Here is a 24,749-nt window from a genome sequence, read left to right as displayed (position 1 = left end):
GAACTTTTAAAGCAAAACGATGTCATGATCAATTTGTCTTGAAGAAAGATAATCTGGTGATGTGTTAGGAGGGGGTGGTGTAGGAAGCAGGAGACCTGGTGGAGGCTGTTATGGTCACTAGGTATGAAGTGAGGAGGTCAGAATTGTATAAATGTGGAAAGGGACAGGTGGACACCAGAGATATTTTAATGGGGTAGAGGGACTTGTCCACACATAAATGGATAAAGACTAAGAAGGAGGTAGGTGAGCCAATTGTGCTTTAAAGCTTGTGAGCCCAGGTGTCTGGGGACCACTGTAAGACCATGGTCAAACATGGAGAAGTCAGAAATGGAGCCCTTTTGGGGAAGACACCTTGGAGAACAGTGAGATCAATCTGTATTTTATTAGAAGCTCCAGAAGGTGGAGAGTGGGCCTTTTTCTTTTCTTCTTTTTTTTTTTTAAGATTTATTTTTATTTGAGGAGGGGGAGGGGCAGAGGGAGAAGGAAAGAAGAGGAAACCCAAGCAGACTTCCCGCTGAGTGTGGAGCCCTACTCGGGGCTCAATCTCACAACCCTGAGATCATGATCTGAGCTGAAATCAAGAGTTGGACGCTTAACCGACTGAGCAACCCAGGTGCCCCCGCGAATGGGCCTTTCTTTGACTGTCCTCAGCATCCCAGATCCCAGAGCATTAGGCACATGGCATTAGTGGTGGTCAGAGAGTCAGCAAATTGCTGGGAGCATAGTACTAACTACCAGATCTAGATGTGGAGGCTGGTACGGGGGCAAGTGAAACTGTTAACTTGAGTCCAAAAACTGGATGCTAGGGTGAATCTGGAGACATGCTAGGCTGAAGGGAGTGATCACACTTAGCCAGGACTACAAAAGGGGTTGGACAGAGGCAGAAAACCATGCATCTCCAGGAGGAGGGTGTAAGCAAGATGGGGACAGAGGGTCCTGGAAGCGAGGAAGGGAGGGAAGAAGGAAGTAAAAAAGAGGCACTGGCGTGCATGGATCCTCATTTAATCCTCGTACCAACTGTGTAAGTCTGGTATCATGGAATCTGTTTTACTGACTTGGAAACTAAGGCTCCGAGAGGTTAAGTTTCTTTCTCAAGTTTGTACAGCTAATAAGTGGTGGGCAGGATTGGGCCAGGCTCCACAACCCTGCTCTTTCATATGCCCCTGGCTCCCTGTTGCAGGGCTGGAGGTGGCCCTCACAGACTTCCAGAGCGCCTGGAACAACGTGCAGCACCACACAGACGAGATCAGCTCTGACCGCCTCCTGGTCCGCAGGGGCCAGGCCTTCAACATCACTCTGTACTTCAGGAACCGGGGCTTCCAGCCAGGCCTGGACAATATCATCTTCGTGGCTGAGACTGGTGAGGACCCTTGGTGTGTGTGTGTGTGTGTGTGTGTGTGTGTGTGTGTGTGTGGTGTATTTAGGGAGATTCTGGAGGGTTGAGAAGTTACTGCAGAGAGCCTCTGTTCTGCTTCCCTCCCAGGACCCCTACCAGACCTGTCCAACGGGACTCGAGCCCTGTTCAGCCTGACAGGTCGTCATGGCCCCAGCCCATGGATTGCCTCACTGGAGACCAACGGGGCCAGCTCCCTGGAGGTGATCCTGTGCGCCCCTCCTGTGGCAGCTGTGGGTCGGTATCTCTTGAAAGTTCATATTGACTCTTTCCAGGGATCTGTCACAGCCTACCAGCTTGGGGAGTTCATCCTGCTCTTCAATCCCTGGTGCCCAGGTAAGGCAGAGTGCCTGTGGGGGTCTCTTGTCTCTGCCCCTTTGTCAATGCCACAGAGAGCCAGGCTCAAGGATTTCTAGATCCCTGTTCCCTGGCTACCAGAAACCTCCCAACTGCATGCACTCAGCATCTACTCCCAAGCACCAACAAACAGGGCAGGGAGAAGTTGCTATTTATTTACTTATTTAGAATTTTAAAAACATGAGCCAAGTCATCTTTACTTAAAAAGAAAACTATTATAATTAAATTTGACCACTATTAACATCTACCTTTACCACACATTTTTAAAAAAGATTTTATTTGTTTATTTGGAGAGAGAGAGAGCAAGCAAGAGAGAGAGGACGAGGAGGGTGTGTAAAGGGAGAAGCAGACTCCCCACTGAGCAGGGAGTCCCAGGCGGGGCTTGATCCCAGGACTCTGGGATCATGATCCAAGTCGAAAGCCAACACTTAACCAACTGAGCCACCCAGGCGCCCCACCATACATTTTTAAGTTAACTTAGTTTTTTTTCATTATAAGAGTAATAAGCGCATTGCATTGAATGTGCAATGAAGTAAAGGGAAAGAAAGAAGAAAGAAGAAAAGAAGAAAAGAAGGAAGGGAGGGAAGGAAGGGAGGGAGGCAGGGAGGAAAGTATAAGGTGACAAGTAAAACCTTATCACAATCTCCAAGTTCCATCTTCCAGAGGAAAATCCTGTTCACATTTTCTTGTGCAGCCTTACAAAAATGTTCTATGCTTAAATATGTATTTATACACATATGCGTATATGTGTGATTATATATTCATACCACAAATGGGATTATATAGTACATAGCATGCCTTAACTTGCTTTTTTAATTCAATAATTCAATTTTGAATGTATTTTCCTATTAATATGTTCTTTTTAATGGCTACAATTACTCCACTGTTTGGATGCACCAAATGTTTTTAACTAGTCTCCTATTTGTGGGTATTTGGGCTGTTTCCAGTTTTTGTCTTAGACAAACAAAGCTACAGGGAATAGCCCAGCACTACCTGTCCCACAATCCCTGTCATCTAAATCTACCTGGGGGCAGAATAGTTATACAGACATACAGACATGTTGTGGGCTGAATGAAGGACAAGCCAAGAGGAAAGAGTGGGAAGAAAGACAGGAAGAGTTGAGAGTAGAGAATGTGGCTGGTGGGCTTTTGGGCAGAGGCCAGACTTAACAGTCTTACTTCTAGTTCGAGGATGTCCCTTCCCCTTCCTCCCTCTTATCTACCTGCTCCCCCAACCTTATCCTGAGGGGGCCAGGTGAGTCGTACCAGAACCTGAATGGGATCTAGCATCTCCAACCACCTCCCACCACCCACAGCAAGTGTCAATGAGTGGCCCAGAGCTCTCACCCATTAGCCATGTGAAAAGGCCCTGCCACTGGTCAAGGAGGACAGTTGTCTGTCTCTCTCTATCTCTCCCTCTCTTACACACCCCCCTTCTGGCCTCCAAGACTGTGAGTTTCAGACTGTACTGAGGCCTCCCCTGGACTGTGAGGAGGAAAGTGATATCTGTGGGAACTTCTTTTTTGTAGCTGTGCCCCATCCAGGTCCCAGGGAGACTCAGTATGAGAGTAGGGAGCAGTAGGGGCTGAAGTCAGGATCAGTGGCTACCCCATCAGCATGGCCAAGATATTGGCTGGGGAGCCCCACCCTGGAGCTCTGGCCACTGCTAGCCCCCGCTGCGAGGAGGGATGTGTGTGGTCTCAACCGTGAACCCTCAGGTCTCACCACACTGGTGCAAGACCTCAATGAAACACATCTCTCCCAGGGGTCCTCCTCCACCGATGTCCATGCAGGCTAAGTCTGAGGAAGCAAGGAGAGTACTTTTACCTAAGTGTTTGGCAGGACTTTCAGACTGTTCCAGGACCTGCAAAGGGGACACCTGCTCCCATGGCCTTTGTTTATTCTCAATTTTAAAAAGATAATTTTTCATATCATGAAAGTAATACATGTTCATTCCAGAAAATCTAGAGAATACCAATAGGCAAAAAGGGAAAAAAATTACTATTAACACCTTTTAGAATAGCCTTCAAAATCCTCTGCATAAATATGTTTTTAACAAACATCAATTTATGCTGTAACATTATTACGTAACCCATTTAAACTTAATATATCACGTGTAGATTTCAATGCCTATATATACAATTTTGTGATCTTATATTAACAGTGTACAGAATTATGGCTATTTAACCAGCTCCCAAGAACCAGGCGTTTAGGTTGTTTCCAGCTTTTCAGTGTTATAAACAGCACTCAGATAAACAGCTTAGTATCCAAATCTCTGTGCACTTCCTCAATACTGTCTTTAGATTAAATTCCTACAAAAGGAATGAGGAGGTTAATGTCGACCCAGAAATTCTGGTTTGCTCTTTTCCAATCGGGATTAGTTGAGTGTAGCAGAAAGATCATGGAATATGGTATCATATGGACTTTGTATTCAAATTTCACTCTGTACTTACATGTGATTTGGACAAGTTATCGCTTTGAGCCTGTTCCCTCAGTCTTGAACGGGGTCAGGATGTAAATGTGCTTTGCAAACCAAGAAATTCCACCAAAGGTAAATTTTTGCTGTTCAACCTCATGTTTGTATTGAACCCGTGGCTAGTGTTGAGGGATTATAGAAGGTTGGTCTCTCCAAGAACCAGCCGCCTTCTGCCTCTGTTGGTGTCATCCAATGCCTTCCTCAGAGCTCTTTTTTTTTTTTTAAAGATTTTATTTACTTATTTGAGAGACAAAGAGAGCACGAGTGTGGGTAGGGGCAGAGGGAGAGGGATAAACAGATTCCCCACTGAAGCCAGAGCCTGGAGCCCAGAGCCCAGAGCAGGGCTCGATCCCAGGACCCTGAGATCATGACCTGACCCAAAGGCAGACGCTTAGCCAGTTGAGAAACCCAGGTGCCCCCAGAGCTTAGTTTCCATGGGACTTTGCCTTCTGGGGATGGGAATGGGGTGGGAAGGGCAAACTGACTTCTCTGCTTTGTGTCCTCCCACTTTGATTCCTAGAGGATTCTGTCTACTTGGACAGTGAGCCCCAGAGGCAGGAATATGTCGTGAATGATTACGGCTTCATTTACCAAGGGAACAAGAACTGGATCCGCCCATGCCCCTGGAACTATGGACAGGTGAGTTTCAGCCCTACTCTTGGCTCATGGGAAGAGGGGAGCAGGAGCAGGGTGGGAGGATTCTCCTCATTCAGGGTCCACCCAGAACTGACAGATGGGAACAGTAAGATGTGAGATGACATCTGGGAGCTAGAGGAGCAGTCACAGATGGTTGGAAGGTGTTCTTTGCTGATCATGTCTTGTTTGGAATCAGGATCTAAGGGAGAAGAGCAGCTAAAGACACCCACCCTGGAATTCCATTGAGCACGATGATGAGGATGAAGGGACAAGAGTGATGATGGCCATGATGGTGCCTGGTTTTTGTTTGTTGAACTGTTTCCAGTAGGGCCCCCTTTGCCTCTCTCACTTCATCCTCATCGCCCAGGCCACGGACCCTAGATCAGTTATGTCACACTGAGGAAACTGGTCCCTGAACATCTCAGCCAGAAGCAGGGTTGGCGAGCAGCAATGCATTTCCCTCCCGGTTACCATTGCTTCTTTGTTGGTTTTGATCAGATATCTGTTTCATTGTAAAACTAATACATGGCTGTTTTAAAACTTTACAAGGAAACATTGCAAAAATAGGTACTTAGAGTATGAAGGCCGTGCTAAGCACTGTCACCAGCATGGTGTATATTTCTCTACATTTTCTTTACTGTGTATATTCTAAAACATTATTTTATTTGTAAAAATAGCATCGTGTTCATCGCAATGCTTTGCAACTCCTGCCTTAATGAAAGTCTGCCTCCCCCCCCAAAAAAAAGAAAGCCTGCCTCCCACATAAAGCTCAGCCTCCAGCGGGTGCTCCAGGAAGTCCAGCACCATGCCAGGGAAGAGGGGTCTCTCTCAACACTGTTGCCGGGAGAAGACCAGCCCCGGCTGCCAGATGGCTACTGGCTGGGAAATCCTGGGGGCCCTTGTGGAGTCTTGTGTCCATTTGATATGGGTTCCTCTCCTGGATTTGCCCAAATAGAACTCTAACACATGTGGCTTTAGTCACACAGCCTAGGCCCACCAGGTGGCTATAGGCAAGATGAGACCTGGCAACCTCAATGCGCCCCAACTGACCTCTCCAGCTCCTCACTTAGCATGGACAAATGAGGATCTGGAGAGTCCCTGGAGACAGGAGCTTACCGTCATCTGTGAGCAACAGAAGTGAGCAACTGCTTCTTTCTGAGCCATGGATCCCTCCCTTTCTCCTTCCCTCTCATCCAGTGGACATTGAATGCCTGCTGAGTGCCAGGCAGGGTGCTAGGTGCTAGGGATGTGAAAGTGAATTAAATACGGTCCCTGAGCTCACAGTGTAGTGGAGACTCAGTCGCATAAGCAGGTCACTTACCATGCAGTAGGAATTGGCAAAGACTGAGATGAGCACAGGATGTTCTGGGAGCCTGGAGGAGGAGCACGTGGTTGGGCATGGAGCCGTCAGGGAAGCTTCCTAGGAAGGGAGGTGCTTGAACTGAGTTAGCCAAGTGAAGGCAAGTGGGGAAAATATCACAGAGGGAAGCATGAACCAAAACACAAAGGTGAGAAACAGTTTGGTCTGCTGCAAGGGTTACAAGGAATCTGGTGTTGCTGGAGCAAAATCATGAAGCAGAAGGTATTGAGACATGAGGCTGGAGAAGTAGAAGGGGGCCAGATCAGGGAAGGTATTATGTGACTTATAGAGGAGGTTAGAGCTTTGATTCTGAAGGCTTAGGGGCCTTTGAACATTTCAAAGCAGAAAAGTGAACTGATGAAACTGTCCGCTGGGGAAGATGGGTCAGAGAAGCCTCCTAATCTTGCTTATTGTCCAGGATATTACAATATGGGAATATTACATGGGAATAACTGCATTCATTTACTCTCATTCAACGTTGGAGTTGAATGTATGGAGTCCCTACTATGTGCTGGGTACTGTGCCAGGTCGCGGCATAGAGTTACAAGAACAGCTGGAGAGAAACAGAGCATATGCTCAGGCAGGGAAGACAGAACTTGGCTCCATCATACCTGAAGCTAAACCAGGCTCGGGTTCAGGGAAAGCCTCAGATAAAATGGCACGCATGCCAAGCCCGAAGGACAAGTCAGCCTGCCTTGGGTGGGAAGTTTCCATACCTCACATGCTATTAGTCATTCTAGAGCCCGAGTCACAGATGCCAAGGCAAGTTGGCACCAGCACCTGAGCAGTCGTTGCCAATGATGAGCTGGGTCAGCAGCTGGAGGTAGAAGATGAGGCAACACAGTTTTGGCAAGAACATCCCATGGGCTCCGGGAGTGTGAGCATTGAAAGGTGAAGAGGGAGAAAGAGACTTTTTAACCAGTCAGACTATTGGGAAAAAAACTCCAGGGATTTGATTTGTAGGATATACAAACCGGGTGGGTTGTGACCACAGAGCGCTGAGACCCTGCACTTGCTCAGGAGGCAGTTCGTGTCTGGGCTACTGGACACAGTTACCTTCCAAACGGGTTTACATTCCACAAACACACTCTATTGGAGAGCCGCGTGGGGTAGGTCATGAATTTCTTTCCATATCTACGTGTGCCAATCATGGGTGTTCTGCCTCTCTGCATCTCCCCCCTTGTAGTTTGAAGAGACTATCATAGACATCTGCCTGGAGCTGCTAGACAAGAGCCTGAACTTCCAGAACGACCCAGCCACAGACTGTGCCCTGCGGGGAAGCCCCATCTACATCAGCAGAGTGGTGTGTGCCATGGTGAGCTGGGCTCTGGCTCTGCCCACCCAAGGTGTGTCTAGGGAGGGAGGAAGGAAGCCATGTGTGGGGTAGGGGTGCCGACTCACAGTGGCCCCCTACAATGGGAGGGATGAAGAGTCAAGAGCAGGGGCCCTCTGGCAAGGCCAATTTGGCTGTGACTAGGGAAAAAATCTGGGTAACAGGTTTTCTCAGCTGAGCTCTGAATTCGCTGGGTGGGGGCCATCGCCTCAATTAATTCCAAATTGCATGTTTTAGGGAAGGCTGAGTGTAGCTCTGGTTTGGGAAATGGTCTTATCTTTTTGAAATTTCCTTTGCTCTGAAGTATTTTTAAGAGCTCGCAGAGCCGAGCTCTAGCTTTGCAGGGGGTAGGTAGAAATAGAATAATAAATTAATTAACAGTGGAGACAAGTCAGAACGGCTGGCTTCCCACCCCGACCCCTTCCCTAGCAGGTCTGGAAATTCCCACGTGAAATGAGATCAAAGAGTCCGTTGTGTCTCAGGCCCACAGACCTTGGGAGGCAGCCCACACATCACATCTTGCTGAGGAGAAGGACACTTCTAATGTGCCTATGTACGGTTTCTCTTCAGATCAACAGCAACGATGACAACGGGGTGCTCAATGGAAACTGGAGTGAGAATTACTTAGACGGCATCAACCCTGCGGAGTGGACGGGCAGCGTGGCCATCCTGAAACAGTGGCATGCCACAGGCTGCCAGCCGGTGCGCTACGGGCAGTGCTGGGTCTTTGCTGCCATCATGTGCACAGGTAGGGAGCGGAAAGGGCCCCATGGAGACAACCAAAGTGTACTGGCTCATGTCGTAGCCCTCTGAACCACTCTCGTCCCAGGCTTGCACAGGTCCCACCAGGGAACATTTCGAAGGAAGCCCTTTCTGTAAAACTGCCTCATCACTGGCTCCAGGCTTCATGTGTCTGAGCTTATCTTAGAGGATGGTTCTGAGGTAGAAATCGTACCCTTCCCTGTTCTTCCTTTGATTTTGGACAACCTAAGAGCCTGGCTAGAAACTGTCTGGTCCAAGACGGGAATGAGATGAAAGGCCAAGTAATTAGAAAAGTTACAAACTGATTAGTGCCCTTTCTGAGCCTGTAGAGTGGTCTTGACATGGAAGGGAAATGTGCTTCACAGTGGTGGTGTGGGCCACGGGGTCAGAGCAAGATGGCAGTTGAAGTAAAATGACTTTGAATATGGAGTTGTCTCATGTTCAGCAGGCCTAGAGGCCTGACTCAGGATAGGGAGGTAGGTGATGGAGGAAAATGGGAGATCAGTTTTTCAGATAGGGAGTAGATGCTACACTAGTAGAAGAAAAGCTAAAAAAAAATGTATGGGGCGTGGGGGCACCTGGGTGGCTCAGTCAATCAAGCATCCGATTCTTGATTTCAGCTCAGGTCATGATCCCGGGGTCGTGAGACTGAGCCCTGAGAGACGTCTCTCAGGGCTCAGCAGGGAGTCTGTTTGAGATTCTCTCTCTCTCCTTTTGCCACCAACCTCCACGTGGCCCCACCCCCGCTCAGGCTCCTGTGCTTGTTCTCTCTCTCTCAAATAAATAAATAAATCTTTTCAAAAATTAAAAAATAAAATAAATTTTAAAATATGTATGGGAGAAAGAAAGCAGATGGAAGTTGATTTGTAGGTGGCAAGAGGGCAAGCAGAAGAAAGGGGGGGGAGTGGTGAATCTTGAGACAACTGACACCTGGAAATGAGTCACACATTAGAGATAGCAGGAGGAAGCCTTTTGCCTCACCCAAGGCCCAACTTGCTACTGGTCCTGACCCTCACCCTGCCCCCCATGCCTAGGCCAGCTCTCAGCCTCTAGGCATGCATATGTGTATACTTGACTTGGGTCACAGTCAGGAAATTCTTATTCTTGTTAGCTGGGGAAAGAGGCCAAATAACAACTTTTGTTCACAGGACTCTCTAGTCCACCCCAGGGAGGCCAGCTTAGTGTTTATTGCAGGCTCAGCCTTTCATGTAGAAAGTCCCTATATGACAAAGGCACCTGGGTGGCGCAGTTGGTTAAGCATTTAACTCTTGGTTTCGGGTCAGGTCGTGATCTCAGGGTCATGGGATTGAGCCCCACGTCAGGCTCTGTGCTCAGCGTGGAGTCTGCTTAAGAGTCTCTCTCTCCCTCTCCCTCTGCCCCTCCCCACTGTGTTCTGTCTCTCTCTGAGATAAATAAATAAATCTTGAAAAACAACAACAACAACAACAAAATTCCCTATATGGCAAAACCTGGTGCAGTCTCTGTGCACATGTGTGCTAAGCCCATCTCTGGGCTCTTGGAGGAAGCCTAGGGACCTCTCCGCCTCCAGCTGTGAGGAGCAAGCGCCAGGACTCCGGCCAAGGGTACATGGAGGTTTCTGTCAACACCTACAGAGGATGACTTCACATGGGTTGATGAGGAAGAAGTCCTGAGCTCTTCCTCCTCTGCTGCTGCAGAGCCTCGCCTTGAGTTGGAGGCTTTGATTCCCCAGGGACAGGAAACCAGGAATTCAACAGCTTTGATGCTCAGAGCCACAGAGACATGAGTGAACTGGGATGTCTGAGTCATCCAGGGAGCAGGCACAGGACTGGGAGGCAGAGAATGGATCATTCTTGTGCATAATGGAGAGGGAACTTTTCTCTGCATGGAAAAACCTAGAGACTAATGGGCTGGGTGTGTGTGTGTGGAGAGGGAGAGGACCAGGGTTTTGGGTGTGGTTGTCTGGAACTGGATGATGAGAGGGGTGCAGCCAGTGAATGTAGATTATGCAAGGAGAGCAGGCCAATTAAAATGTTTTTGAGAATCATGGCCCCTTAGTGACCTGGGAAGCAAAAGGTTGGGCAAAGTGGGTCAAATGTGGCTTGATCCACCTGTAGCTCAGGCAGCAGCAGCCTTCCCCAAAAGGGCCAGCATGGTGTATATTAATAAATATATCTGTTTGAAAAACTCATTTATTCATCCAGCCACACTTATTGAGTCTTTATTCTAGCTAGGCACGGTGCTTTAAGTACTCTTGGATACAAAGATGGGTAAGACCCAGCCTTTTTCCTCCACCAGAAGTTAAGGATTTATCAAATTCCTTAGCTCCATATAGCTGCCAAAGCACATTTATTAGTACTATTATTTCACACTCACAATAGCTGTCATTTACTGGGGATCTCTTTTGTGCCAGGCACTGTGCTAAACTCTTGACAACCTAGAACAATGGTGAGGCATGTGGACTCTGGAGGTAGGCTGCTTGGGTTCAAGTGCCAGCACTACCATCAGTTGGCTGAATAGCCTTGGGCAAGTCACTTAGGTGGTGCCCCAGACTTATAATGGAGGAAGTAATAGTACCTACCTCATAGGGTTATTGGAAGGATTGAGGGAATTCATACATGGAGAGTACTAAGAATAAATAGCTTCTGGCTACAGTGAATGTTTAGTAAGTACAGCTAGGATCACCTCGTTTGATCCCCCCAAATGACCTTGTGAGGTATGGTCTATCATCATCATCTTCACTTTGCAGACAAGGAAATTGAGCAGCAGGGCCAGTCCCAAGTGTGGCAGGCTGTGACCACTAGGCTGTACTGATGCATAAACCTCACCAGCAGCTGCCATTTACCCAGCATCCTCTAGGCTTCAGGCAAATACTGGGCACTTTCACTCATGACCACCTGCAAAGTATATATCATTACCATCATCTTACAGATGAGAAAACTGAGGCTTGAAGTGATCAAGTGACTCTTGTCTGACTCAGAAATGCATTCTTCCCTCTGCAGCACTGCTTCTGTTCAGAACGGCCTTTTTAAAATCAACATATTAATTTCAACTTCCTCAAGAAAAATCACCAAAAGGAAAATTTGCATGCATCAAAGATACACTTATAATTTTCGAACGGGCTTTTTCTTTGACATCCATTTAGTTGGCTGTTATTTGGGGAATTTCAGACAAATCTCTGGCCTACCTTTTCTGTACTCCGGGCTGGCCACCCACAGCTCTTAGTCATCAGGCTTTTTCTGTTCTGGCCATCCACTCCCTGTGACCAGGAACCTGGAGAGAGTTCCAGCAGGTACCCCCCTCCACTGGCCATTTGTCAGGGTTCTAAGGCTGGTTCCTTTACACTCTCCTTGCCCTTTTATTTATTATTTATTTTTTTAATTATGTTCTCTTTGCCCTTTTAAACTGCACTTTTTTTTCTGTGTCCCAGGGCAGACTAACTCACAGTGCCCCAGTACTATCCCTCCTCACTGCAGTTCCCAGAGCTGGGGTGGGTGTTAACTTCATCACCATGTCTCCCTCTCTCTTGCACTCTCCATGTGGTCTATCTTTTGTTGTGCAGAAGCTGTTCAGTCAGCCCTCAGTTCTTCTTCAGAGGAATTGCTCTATAAATAGGTGTAGATTTGGCGTGCCTGGAGGAGGTGAGTTCAGGGTCTTCCTACGTCGCCATATTGGACCGGAACTCCTGAATTGTACACTTTATAAGGGTGAATTTTATGGTATGTGAATTATATCTCAATAAAGTTGGGGTTTTGTTTTTGTTTTAAAGTCAGGCATCCTAGGAAGGTGCCTGGTCTGTTCCTGCCCACAGCTGCATTGGGTGGGGGCGGGGGCAGCAATGACTTGAAAGACATGAATGTTTACTGTGAGCAGGTCTATGGGGCATGATCCCCTCCTCTGTAGACACCTGGGCCCAGGAGCCATGGTGGGAAGGGTGGTGGGAAATGAGGAGGCTGTGTTGCTCGGGCCTGGGCCCTCCTCCCTTCACCCAAAACTACCCCATGTGTATATCTTTTGTATATTTGATCCCCTCTTATGCCTTGCCTTGCAATGATCCTCTGCTTAAAACTTTTTTGAACACACCTGGGCTAGATGCCCATCTAAGATTGCCTCTCACTCAGTTGTGTAGTGGCCTCTATAAAGTACCTCATTATCTTCATTTGAATACAACTCTTATTCTCATTGTTTTTACTGAGCCTTTAGCTCTCACAAAAGGTACCTCAGCCAACGTCCTGGTGCATTATTTTGCCTCAACCTTTGGCTCAAACACAAATCTATTATTCTCCATTGATTTATGAGACATCTTGGATTGTGTGGAATGTTCCCTTACCAGGTTGTGGGTTAATATATGTCTGGCACCTAGAAAAATACTTGGCACATGATTAGCTTTACATAAATGTTAGCTATTACATTTAGTCGTACTGATACTGTTTTAATCTCAGCCTTTTGGACGCCAGAGGTCTTGCTGGGTCTCACTCACAAAGTGTTTCTAGTCATCCCCTACAATTCAGTTCCCCATCATCTCCATCACCTTTTTTACATTATTTCCTTTCTCTGTTCCATGGAGTGTTTAGGGTTAAATTAATCATATTCCTCATTTCATAATATTTATCATAACAGGTCTGCTTCAGGCCCCTTTTTAAAAAATTAATTAACTAATTGGTGTTTCCTCCCTTTTGTCTTATAACCTGTTCCTATTCACCTCCCCCCATGATAGGGAAACATTTTGATGTATTTAATATGTAACATTGTCTCTGAAAGTGCTCTTACAGAAGAAAGAGTATATTGTTATAGCGCAATGTTTTGTCCAAAATTTTTTTGTTTTATATATTGTATTTTTCATCTTTATAAGTTCCATGAAATCATCTTTCTATCTTCTATTTCACTTCTTATGTTCATGTTTTCCTTTACCTCCTCTTGAGCATATTTATAATATTTAAAATAGCTGTTTTAAGGTCCTTGTCAGTTAATTCTATCATCTCTGTCATTTCTAGATCTAGTTCTATTGATTGACATTTTTCCTGGTTATGAGTCATATTTTTCTGCTTCTTTACATGCCTGGTAATTTAAGTAGACAATTTTTTTTTGAGAGAGAGAGAATGTGTGAGTAGGGAGAGGGACAGAGGGAGAGAGAGAGAGAGAAAGAATCTTAAGCAGGCTCTACGCTCAGTGTGGTGCCTGATGTGGGGCTCGATCTCTGATATCATGACCTACATTGAAATCAAGAGTCGGACTCTTACCCGACTGAGGCATCCAGGTGCCCCTATAGTAGACATTATTTTTTAGAGCAGTTTTAAGATTCATTGCCATTGCAGACAGTCAAGAACAGTTCTAATATGACCTTGTGAAGGTATATCTGAAAAGTCAAGACAATATAACCATCTGGGTTTAAGCAACAATTAAAGGCATAGGAGCAGAAGATACTTTTACCATTTGGAAGCTTAATGTGTCCAGGGAGAAATTAAAAGATGCTAAATATCATCACATTTAAATGCAATCACTTCAACTCTGTTAGCTGAAGCTTTGACTGTATTCTTCAGTATAAACCACGGAAGTGTGGCAGCAAAGCTGACCAAACAAATTTCAACAAATGGAACTCTAACTTTCCACTGAATTCTCTTTTAAATGGGAGCCACATTTCCACATGAAGAGGTAGTAGGGGAGCAGTGGAGGGAAAAGAACTGGTGAGAAGCTTTGCAGCCAGTCCTGAGACAGACTCCATGTTTTAATACACCACTGGGATGATGTCCCTCACCAGTCAAAAATGAGCTGTGCTCCTTGAGGACAGGAATGTCTTTCATTTTTGTGTATGCGTCTAACCCATTGCCTGGTTAATCTCAGGGGCTTGATACGTATCACTGAATGAGTGCTGAATGGCTGAGAGAAGAGGCATAGTAATTCATGCTGGGAGTGTGGTGTGGTATCTACCTTGGGAACCCTGCAGCCCTTTCCCAATTCAGATATCTTGTCCACCTTTGTCTAAGTGTCACTGTGTCAGTGTGCATGCACGTGGGTGCACACACAAACACACACACCTCCTTTTTACGGAGGACTCAGCTCCCACAAAATTATCACCATAAGAGTCATCTGAATCTCAGGTCAAACTGTGACTCACTAGGACTGATAGTCTGCAGAAATCTTATCCACAGGTTAAAGACAACTCATGTCAACATAAATTTAATGAGCATCTACTCTGTGCCCAGCACTGTGCTGGAAACAAAGAAATGCAAGAAAAATGTCCTCTATGAGTCCTACTCTAGGCGGATTTGTGATCTGGCTGACAAGATAAGACAAATGCAGGAGATCCCAGAGAGTTCCATCCAGTGATAAAATATGCGGCACAGGTGAGAGCATGGGAAGGGAGGCCAGTGTGGCGTGAAGTAGGCAGTGAAAACTTCACAGAGAACGGTGCACTGAGAATGAGGTGCTGCCGGGATGCCTAGCGAAGTTGCAGCAGTGGTGTGGCTTGTCACTAGAAGCATGGGGATGCTTTGAGATCAGAGAAACGTGGGCTTAAATCCTGCCCTGGCTCTGCCATGTGACCTCAACCTCTCTAAGCTTCAGGTTTCTCCTCTTTAAAGTGGTGATAACCCCAGGGTTGTGGAGATGATTTAATGAGATCATGCCTGTGCAGTGCTTAGCACCGTGCCCGGCATGATGTCGTCAGCTGGCAAGGAGGATAAGTGCAACTGGGGATGTGTTTAGAAGCAGCGAGGTCTCCATACAGGCTCAAGATTCAAATTCAGGAGTTGTGGGCACACAGGGAGAGATGAGTCCATGAGACAGGATGAGCTCTTTGCGGGAGGACAGAGTAAGCAGGACAGAGGGAGCAAGAGCCCAGGAAAAAGAGATGTGTATGACTTCATGCAGATCTGAGCACTGTTAGCTCCCATCGTGTGATGTGGAAGCTAAGGGAGGCCTCACTCCCCATGTAAACAACCATTCTAGCCCCACCGTAGCCTCACTGGGACAAGCTGTTGTTCCCCATCCCAGGCCTCTCACAAGCCAGGAAGAGGAATGAGTGGGAATGGATCAGGGCAAATCCATCACCACTCAAAGCTTATGCTCTACTGACAGTCAAGCTTGATACCCAAACCATAGCCCAGTCATTACGATAGTGCTGTGTGTCAAGTCAGAAATCACCGGAACGGGCAAAAGATTCATGAGACACTCATTCACCCATCTAGCAACGAGGCACCAAATTTCTGCAAAACAGGTCTGGCTCTGTGTTGTTAATGGCTGTATAATGGTAAAGATGAATATTACACAATCCCTGCCCTCAGGAGGGCCAACTAGCAAACAAATCATTACAAGCCGTGTCCTATGTCTACTAGAGAACTTCAGAGTGCTGTGAGAATAATGACCTGTGTTCAGGTGGGAAAGGTCCATCCAGCCTTGTTGAGTAGGAGCCGATACCACCACTGACACTCCAAGTGGCTGTTTATGAATTCATCAGTCAGGGTGCATTTCGGAGGCTTGCTTCCTGCTCTCCCTGCCCACCCTCCTTGGCATGCCTTCTCTTATTATCATAAGTGGTACCCACCCTCCTGACTGTAATCTTAGTATAAATATGTTCAGTGCAATGCTCCTGAGTCACCTGAATGCTCTTGCCTTACTCCTGTCTCATGTTCCTTTAGTGGCAGCTTTTCCAAACTTCACCCTCCCCTCTGAGGCTGTCCTGTGTTACCTCCACCCACAATTCACTTGTCAGCTCTCCTCACTCCCTGCCCTCATTCCTTGGCCCTGCACAGACCTGCCACTCCAAGAGAGCTCCAGGTTCCCCTCTGGGCTTCTCTCCTCTCCATTCCAAGCTGTATCCAGAGATGTGTCCCCACCCTGACCTGGAGAGGATTTGTGCCAATATTTGATCACATAGGAAAATGCTTGATGTGTTTAATAAGATGAAAACACTAGAGCGCTGAACTGTGTGCATAATACTGGGAGGGGGGCTCAGAATTGAGTACGAGCTCAACAGTGAAATCAGGATTTGAGTGATAGGTCTGCAACTTCCCAACTGTGTGACTTTGGTCAAGGTTGCCAACTTTTCTTAGCCTCTGATTCTTAATCTTTTAACATGAGGATAATAATAGCAGCTTCCATGTAGAGCTGTCCTGAGGATAAATTAGCAACATGCCTGGTGGGTATTATTATTATTGAATTATTTTTATTATATTATTATTGAGTGGGGTGACCTGCCAATGCTGGACTTGAAGTGGGAGGGTCCCCAGAGCATTGGTGGTAGGACAGACTGGGGGATATTGCTGTACGTAAAGAGTGCAGAATGGGGGAAATATGGCAGGGGACAAAGAAAAGAAGTTGGCTGGCAAAGGGAAGATACCTCCTCAGGAATAAAAGCAAGGGTGTACCTCCTTTCTAGAATTTCTCTACCAGGTACAAACTCTCACTTTTCTAAGCTTTTGTTACAGTTTCCATCCTTTTCTGCCTTCCTTTGTGATGCTTTCCTTGATAAGTTTCCAAGACAATACACCCATGGGGAAGGGGGAGTCCAAGCCACAGACCTCTTTGTCTAAGAATTTGATGGTCTGAGCCAAAATTCTAGCTATTTGGCTTGAAGATGGAGATTCACAGCCAAGAGAGAAGTGAGACTGAGTCAGGCCACTGAGTCTTGCCAAAGGGGGTGTGCCTGTCCCCTGCTGCTTGCAGGCAGGAGAACTCACAACTTGCTTGGCCTTGGCATTGTTTGTCCGAGCAACCAGAAGCCCAACCTTTGCCCGGAGTCTCTTCCATGAGCCCCAGAGAGGAGCTCAGGAAGGTGGGGAGAGAGGTTGGCAACATCCTCAACCCATAGCCGCAGACAGCTCCTGACCCGTCCTGCAAGTGCCAAATGAATGGTTCCCCTGGGCCCAGGGAATCCGTAGGATTCCTGAATCCACAGCCCATAGGAGATTTTTTTTTGGTCTTTCTGCAGTGATGAGATGCCTGGGGATCCCCACCCGTGTGATCACCAACTTTGACTCTGGCCACGACACAGATGGAAACCTGATCATAGATGAGCATTATGACAGCACGGGCAGGATCTTGGAGAACAAGAAGAAGGACAGTGTCTGGTGAGAGACAACCTCTCCGTCTCTTTCCAGGGCAAACCCCTTCAGCAGAGAGTGGGTCAGGCCTGCGCCCACGAGCGTGCTGCCCTCTCATGCCCCCCTCACTTTCACCAGTCCCAGGGCTCTGGATCCCCAACTCAAAGGCTGAGACACAGCTGAACACAAAACCGATTCTGAGTTTAGGATCCTCACATCCCAAGAGCTTTCTCCCCCGGGTGAGGTTTCCCTCTTTGTCATCTCCTTCATTTAATATCAGCCTGCAGCTCTGGCCACAGGCGGGCCTGAAGCCTCACCCCCAGACACACCATGACTGGCCCTGTGAGTCAGCAGCACACACAGGAAAGGGCCATGAGGACGTTTTGGAGGGAGTGAGAGAGAGATTTTTAACTTCAGTTAGTTCTAGAAGCCTTCACTCTCTATTCACAGAAGAAAGCTATTTTCTGAGCAAGTCAAGGCTCACACAGGAGGAAGAGCTGGTACCACTCCCCCACGGAGGTTTGAAGGCCTAGGGTGCACTAAATCTGTCTTTCTACTTAGCGGGCCATTTGCCCACCATCCCCTGCCTTGCTCTGCAAAGAACACAAGCACTACAAGCTCTCCCTTAGCTTCATTTGACACTGACTCCTCTGGCTTCTCCTTTAGGAACTTTCACGTGTGGAATGAATGCTGGATGGCCCGAAAGGATCTCCCTCCTGGATATGGAGGCTGGCAGGTGCTGGATGCCACACCTCAGGAGACGAGCAACGGTGAGGCTGTCCGGAAGGCGGAACCCACTCCCACAGACACCGCCCTTGCCCCTGCCTGACCCCGCAGCAACGGCCCATCATGGCTCTTCTGTTCTCCTCAGGCCTCTACTGCTGTGGCCCTGCCTCGGTCAGAGCCATCAAAGAGGGAGAGGTGGAGCTGAACTATGACACAGCCTTTGCCTTCTCCATGGTGAATGCTGACTGCATGTCCTGGCTTGTCTACAGAGGGAAGGAGCAGAAAATTCACCGGGACACGAATACGGTTGGCAATTTTATCAGCACCAAGGGCATTCAAAGTGATGAGCGAGATGACATCACGGAGAACTACAAATACATAGAAGGTATGACGGAGCCAGCCCCTGCCGGAGACCAAGTCCTGGGGACACCCTCCCAGCCAGCTAGGGAACCAGACAGAATCTGAGGGACAGAACCCAGGTCCACTGTCTCCTCAGTTTTAAGGTCCCAGTTGAGATGTTCCCACTGCCTCACTTGCTTGTGCCCACCGCCACCCCACATCCCACAGGCCAGTGAGCAACCTCCACAAGACGGTCACATTGACCATAGGGCCACTGACAGGCATCCCATCAATAGTATGTGAGTCCTTCACTCTGCCTTCCTGAAAAGTTAGCCTCCTTCTCAAGATGGGAGGGGATTTAGTAAACCCTATCCTATTAATTTAATGAATTTCATTTGACATATTGTCTAATTAACTTTGTTTTATTGAGTATTTGGAGGACAATCCAGACCACTAACCAGCACCACGGCTAATATAAGGCCGAATGTTTACTCCAACACCTACCCCCTGCAGAGGATGGGTCTGAGGGGGGTACCTGGCAGGGGCTTCTTACTCAAGTCAGCAGGGGTGAATAGGCAATTAAAGTAGTCAGGCATGAACTAATTCCCAAAATTTGAGAAACACCAACCACTCGGTTCAACCACAAGGGAGCCAAGTGAAAATATACAGTCTATGAGGGCCAGAAGCTGAGTGAGCGGCAGGAGCTGAGCAAGAGTGAATCAGGAAAATAGGGGAGTGGCAGGTAGCTGAGCAGTTGCTGGGAGTGCTGGGGAGTAGGTATCCGTGGTTTGTCTATGTGGGCCTTTGGGACCCACAGAGAAGCTCCAGAATCTGAGCCTAGGAAGGGGTTTTACACAGTGAGAGGCAAGCATTGAACACAGCCCAGGATGCTGCTCGTCATCCCCTTCACCTCCATCCACTCTGGGGTTATCTTGGTGGGGTGCCCAGAACAGGTCCTGAGGCAAGGATTCAAGTACAAGTGGTTGATCTGTGAGGCCATCCAGGAACTAGTGGAAGGAAGGAGAGTGAGCAAGTGAGACAGGGGAGGGGAGGAGGCCAACACAGGGTGCCTCGTCAAGCCCGTTAGCAGCACAGGCAGCTGGAGCTCAGCTCCTGCTGGGGAGCTCTGTGAGTGGGGTTGCCAGGGAAAATACAGGATGAGTAATTCTTTCATCTAACCATGTCCCAAATTATTTGTTGTTAATCTGAAACTCAATTTACATGGCCCTGTATTTTTATTTGCTAAATCTGGCAACCCTATCAGGGATTCAGTATCAAGTGTAGAACACCACCACAGATTTATCCTACCCAACAGGCAAGGGGGCTAGGCTATTTATCCACCAACTCCTGTCAGTCAGGGATTGAGGCCTTCTCCTTGGGGTATCAAGTCCCTAGCACTTTCGGCCTGCTCCACACATAGGCTAAGGCAGCTCTGGTAGTGAAGAAAGCCTCAACAGAGTGGAAGGTGCTAGAATTTGGAAGTAGGGCATGTGGGCACTGAACTGGCGAGCGCTAAGGGGATGTGGGGGGGCATTGACAGCATTTGCTAGAGGTCCATGGGGTTCCACTGTATTTTGGGGGGTTTGTAGCTATATTCCTGTGGGCCTGAGGGTGCTGCTCAGTCGGGCAGTATTTGCTCTCCTCCCACTCAGCCTAACAGGATCTGGGGGTAGAGCAGACCACAGGTGAGCTAAATCTAATTCATATCTCCCTGGGCCCACTCTTGCTGAAGCAGATGCCTTGAGATCCTCTTCTGCCTGGAACCAGGCTTAGAATAACCCCCAGAGCAAGGGGATAAAAAGTGCCTCTGCTTGGGGAGGATGTGGGGGCAGACTGAAGGGGTGGGGACAGACACTGGGGGCAGTGAGTGCTAGGTGAACACATCTACTAGGATTATTAGGGAAGCACGGGTGAGTATTCCTGCCACGGTACCTCCCAGGACTGAAGCCAGGCCTCTCTGGGAATTCAGCTTGCTTGAATTTTATTTTACTTTATTTTCTTTCTTTCTTTCTTTTTCTTTCTTTCTTTCTTCTTTCTTTCTTTCTTTCTTTCTTTCTTTCTTTCTTTCTTTCTTTCTTTCTTTCTTTCTTTTTCTTTCTTTCTTTCTTTCTTTCTTTCTTTCTTTCTTTCTTTCTTTCTTTCTTTCTTTCTTTCTTTCTTTCTTTCTTTCTTTCTTTCTTTTCTTTCTTCCTCCTTCCTTCCTTCCTTCCTTCTTTCCTTCCTTCCTTCCTTCCTTTCTTCTTTCGGCTTCTCACTTTCATTTCCAGGACTTAGTCTACACCTGATCAATCATTTGGTTCTGGAACAGGAAATCACACCATGCTGCTGTCTTTAAGAGCCTTACTCTTCCCCATTTGTGGGCCTTTATCTTTCCCATGGGGAAGGCAGAATAGAGTCCCATGACCATGAGCACAGATTTTCATGTTGGGTAGATTTGGCTTCCACCCGGATTCTGCACCTTGCAAGTTGTGGGACTTGGACAAATGACAGGACCTCTCTGAGCCCCATTTTACTCATCTATATATGGATTATTTTGTTGTTACTGGCGAGAATGTGGAGAAAGGGGAACCCTCGTGCACTGTTGGTAGGAAGGCAAACTGGTGCAGCCACTGTGGAAAACAGTATGGAGGTTCCTCAAAAAATTAAACATAGAACTACCATATGACCCAGCAATTGCACATTTGAGTATTTCTCTGAAGAAAACTAAAACACTAACTTGAAAAGATATGTGCACCCCCATGTTCATTGCAGCATTGTTTACAATAGCCGAGCTACGGAAACAGCCCAAGTGTCCACTGATGGATGAATGGATAAATAAAATGTTGTGTATATATATATATACACCATGGAATATTATTCAATCACAAAAAAACAACGAAATCTTGCCATTTGCGACAATATGGATGGACCTTGAGGGCATTATGCTAAGTGAAATAAGTCAGACAGAGAAAAATACTGTATGATTTCCTCTCTAATATGTGGAATCTAAAAAAAAAAGAAAAGAAAAGAAAAGAAACCAAGTTCATAGATACAGAATACAGATTGGTGGATACCAGAGGCAGGGGGATGGGATGGGAGAAATGGGTAAAGGGAGTCAAAAGGTAAGTAAATAAACAAATAAAAAAGTGCTAGTGATTTATTTTATTTTTTAAAGATTTTACCCATTTATTGGACAGAGAGAGAGAGCACAAGCAGGGGGAGCGGCAGGCAGAGGGAGAAGCGGGCTTCCCGCTGAACAGGGAGCCTGATGTGGGACTCGATCCCAGAACCCCGGGATCATGACCTGAGCTGAAGGCAGTCGCGCAACCACCTGAGTCACCCAGGTGCCCAGTGCTAGTGATTAAAAAAAAAAATAGTTCTAGGCCTTTTGTGGCACCAAAGAGAAGGTCCAAAGGGCCCTCCCTATCTCCACTGGGGAGCATCAGGCTCCTTGCTCAGTGGAGAGCCTGCCTCTCCCTCTGCCCCTACCCCTCTCGTGTGTGCTCGTGTGCTCTGTCTCATGTAAATAAATAAAATCTAAAAAAAAAAAAAAAAAGAAAGCACCTGTTGAATGGTAGGGAATGTCTGTTGTTGGAAATGAAGGTTTTAACAGCCCTACAGTGTTTGGCCAAGGCTTACCTCCCTGGGTCAATCTGGCCCACAGCCAATGCTGTCTCTGCCCTTCCAGGTTCCCCCCAGGAGAGGGAGGTGTTCCTGAAGGCTCTTCAGAAGCTGAAGGCTGGAAGGTCTGAAGACCCCCACCAAGCAGACTCACAACATTCCACACCTGAGCCACGGAGTGGGGATGGCCTTTGGAGGCTGCACACACCTTCCCTTCGGCCCAGTGATATTGTCCAGGTCTCCTTGAAATTCCAGCTGCTCGACCCGCCCCACATGGGCCAGGACATAAGCTTTGTCCTGCTGGCTCTCAACATGTCACTCCAGTTCAAGGACCTCAAAGTGAACCTGAGTGCCCAGTCCCTGCTGCATGATGGCAGCCCCCTGCCCCCTTTCTGGCAGGACACAGCCTTTATCACAGTCTCTCCTGAAGAAGGTATGGGCTCTGGGTCTGGGCATGGGGACAGTCTGTGTACACAGAGTGCATTATGGAAATGCCAGTGGGGACAAGCCAGACCACAAGGTTCTGGGGACAGATCTCTGTGACACCAGTCTTCCTTAATGTCCCCTTTGGCACAGATTCCTTCTCCCCCCATCCTTTTCTCCTTTCTCTTCCTCCTCCTCCTCCCCTCCCTTTACTACTTCAAGGAAGGGAGCCTGGTTTAGTAGGGGAAGCCTGAGCTTTGGAGACATCCAGAACTTGGTTAGAACCTCAGCTCATCCATTTACCAGGAGAATGACTTTGGGGAAACCATTTTACCTCTCTTAACCTCAGCCTCTCCACCTGAAAACTTAGTACCTGCTTTACTGGGGCTTAGTACATGTTGGTCCTCTCTTCTCCAAAGAAGGGTCCCCCAGATCCAACCCAGGCCTAGCTGATTTTCCCAGCTACTTTCACCTCATCTTTTTGTTTTCTCCCTAGCAAAGACCCATTCCTGTAGAATTCCCTATTCCCAGTATAGCCGGTACCTGTCAACAGACAAGCTAATCCGCATCAGTGCCCTGGGTGAAGAGAAGAGCAGTCCGGAAAAGATCCTGGTGGACAAGATCATCACTTTAGCCTATCCAGCCATCATAATTAACGTAAGTGGCCTGGGGGCTCCTGGGGATCTGGCGTGGGGTTGTGGGGAGTGCAGCCCTCTGAGAGTCTGTTCAGGAAAGCAGCCCCTCTTTTCCACTTCCTCGTCTGGTGTCCCCAGGTACCTCCCTATCGGGAACATGAGATTCATCTGAAAACATTGGACAAGGTGTCCATCCTCTTGCACCATCAAAGTCCTTATGGGTGGACCTTGAGCAGGTGCCATGGAGAGGACGGGAAGAGATCCCGCTCTTGTGCCACCTCCCACTGTTGGCCTTCCCTGGGGTCAACATGAGGAACTATGAGCTCAAATGGGAGGAAGCTGAGTGGGAAGAAAAGCACTGCCTGAGGTCAGCTCAGGTGTGATTTGCCATTTCTTGGCTGTGCATTCTTGAACAAGTCCCTGGGCCTCTGCTTCTTGAACTGTCAGATGAGAGGATTAGACTAGCTGGCCTCTGAGGACACCGCCTGCTGTGACGCTCTGTGGTCCTCTGAATGGGAAGACTTCATGGGTTTCTTTAGTGCTGTCTCCCCAGGCCAAGCAAACTCCTAGACCCTACCAAGCGAGCCTGTGGTGCCCCCTGGTGGGGAGCATCTGGCCAACCCAGCCACTGGAGTCTTGTTTTAGGGAGGGTTTCCAAAAGTGCCTCCAGGTTTCCTGAGGCTACTTCCATCTCTCTACAGTCTTGAATGTTCCATTGCTCTTCACTCACACAATGGGGTGAAAGGAAATGAGCCCGTTATGTTAAGAGGGAGAAATGGGATGGAGTGGACTTGCAGTAAGAAAGTGCCAAAGAAGATTCTATCCATTCAAATTATGCATGAGAATCCTTCGGGATTATTTTACACTTGGAGGAAATCCTTGGAGCAGAGGAAACATCACTAGAGGCTCCAATTTATCCGACTTTTCCATATGCTGGGTTGAGGGATATAAAATATTTTATACAAACATCTATGAATGTATAAATGAAGCACAGTTTTACATAACTATCTCATGTTTCTTCTATTTCATTTTTAAAAAACATTAATGATAACCCATCGAGTTGGTTTTAAACCATAGCTGGAAAAACATGGGCCACAGAAGTCCAGCTCTTCAGGAAATAGATCTGAAGAGCAATGCCCTCTGTAAATGTTTGGTGAATTGGGGAATGAGATTAATCTTCTGCTCCATTCTTCTCCTCTGGATCTCTCTGTTTAGGTTTTAGGAGCTGCCGTTGTGAACCAGCCACTCTCCATCCAGGTGCTGTTTTCAAACCCCCTCTCAGAGCACGTGGAAGACTGTGTGCTAACTGTGGAAGGAAGCGGGCTCTTCAAGAAACAGCAGAGAGTCCTGTGAGTGCTGGCAGCGTGCGGCCTTTGCCCCCATCCTATCCTTTCACGAGCCTTCTTTCTGTTGACGGGCACCGAGGCCAGTCTCTGAGAACACCACGAAAGGAAAGCCCTGGTTGCTCAGTGGAAAAGAGCTTTGGGGTTCTCATGATGCCCATGGTCTTCTAACATTCTCTTTTCTCTGCTACAGCATTGGAGTCCTCAAACCTCAACACAGGGCCAGCATCACACTGGAGACTGTCCCCTTCAAGAGTGGCCAAAGGCAGATCCAAGCGAATCTGAGGAGCAACAAGTTTAAGGACATCAAGGGTTACAGGAATGTCTATGTAGACTTGAGGTTATAA

The 24,749-nt window shown here is 47.5% G+C and overlaps 1 protein-coding gene across 1 annotated transcript; it reads left to right on the top strand.

The window, feature by feature from the left end:
- The first annotated feature begins 1,035 nt into the window (after positions 1–1,035).
- TGM5 (transglutaminase 5) lies at positions 1,036–24,749 on the top strand. Its single transcript, XM_032417547.1, has 12 exons — positions 1,036–1,360; positions 1,484–1,729; positions 4,746–4,864; positions 7,408–7,536; positions 8,125–8,302; positions 17,225–17,363; positions 18,003–18,106; positions 18,208–18,447; positions 22,069–22,434; positions 22,921–23,081; positions 24,275–24,408; positions 24,596–24,749. The coding sequence occupies exons 1-12, from the start codon at positions 1,036–1,038 to the stop codon at positions 24,747–24,749; spliced, it is 2,295 nt and encodes a 764-aa protein (XP_032273438.1).

This window comes from Phoca vitulina, unplaced genomic scaffold (genome assembly GCF_004348235.1).
Source record: "Phoca vitulina isolate PV1807 unplaced genomic scaffold, GSC_HSeal_1.0 scaffold20, whole genome shotgun sequence".
NCBI classification, from domain to species: Eukaryota; Metazoa; Chordata; class Mammalia; order Carnivora; family Phocidae; genus Phoca; species Phoca vitulina.
Note: the sequence above shows the minus strand (reverse complement) of the source record. Positions and strands in the feature narration are given on the sequence as shown.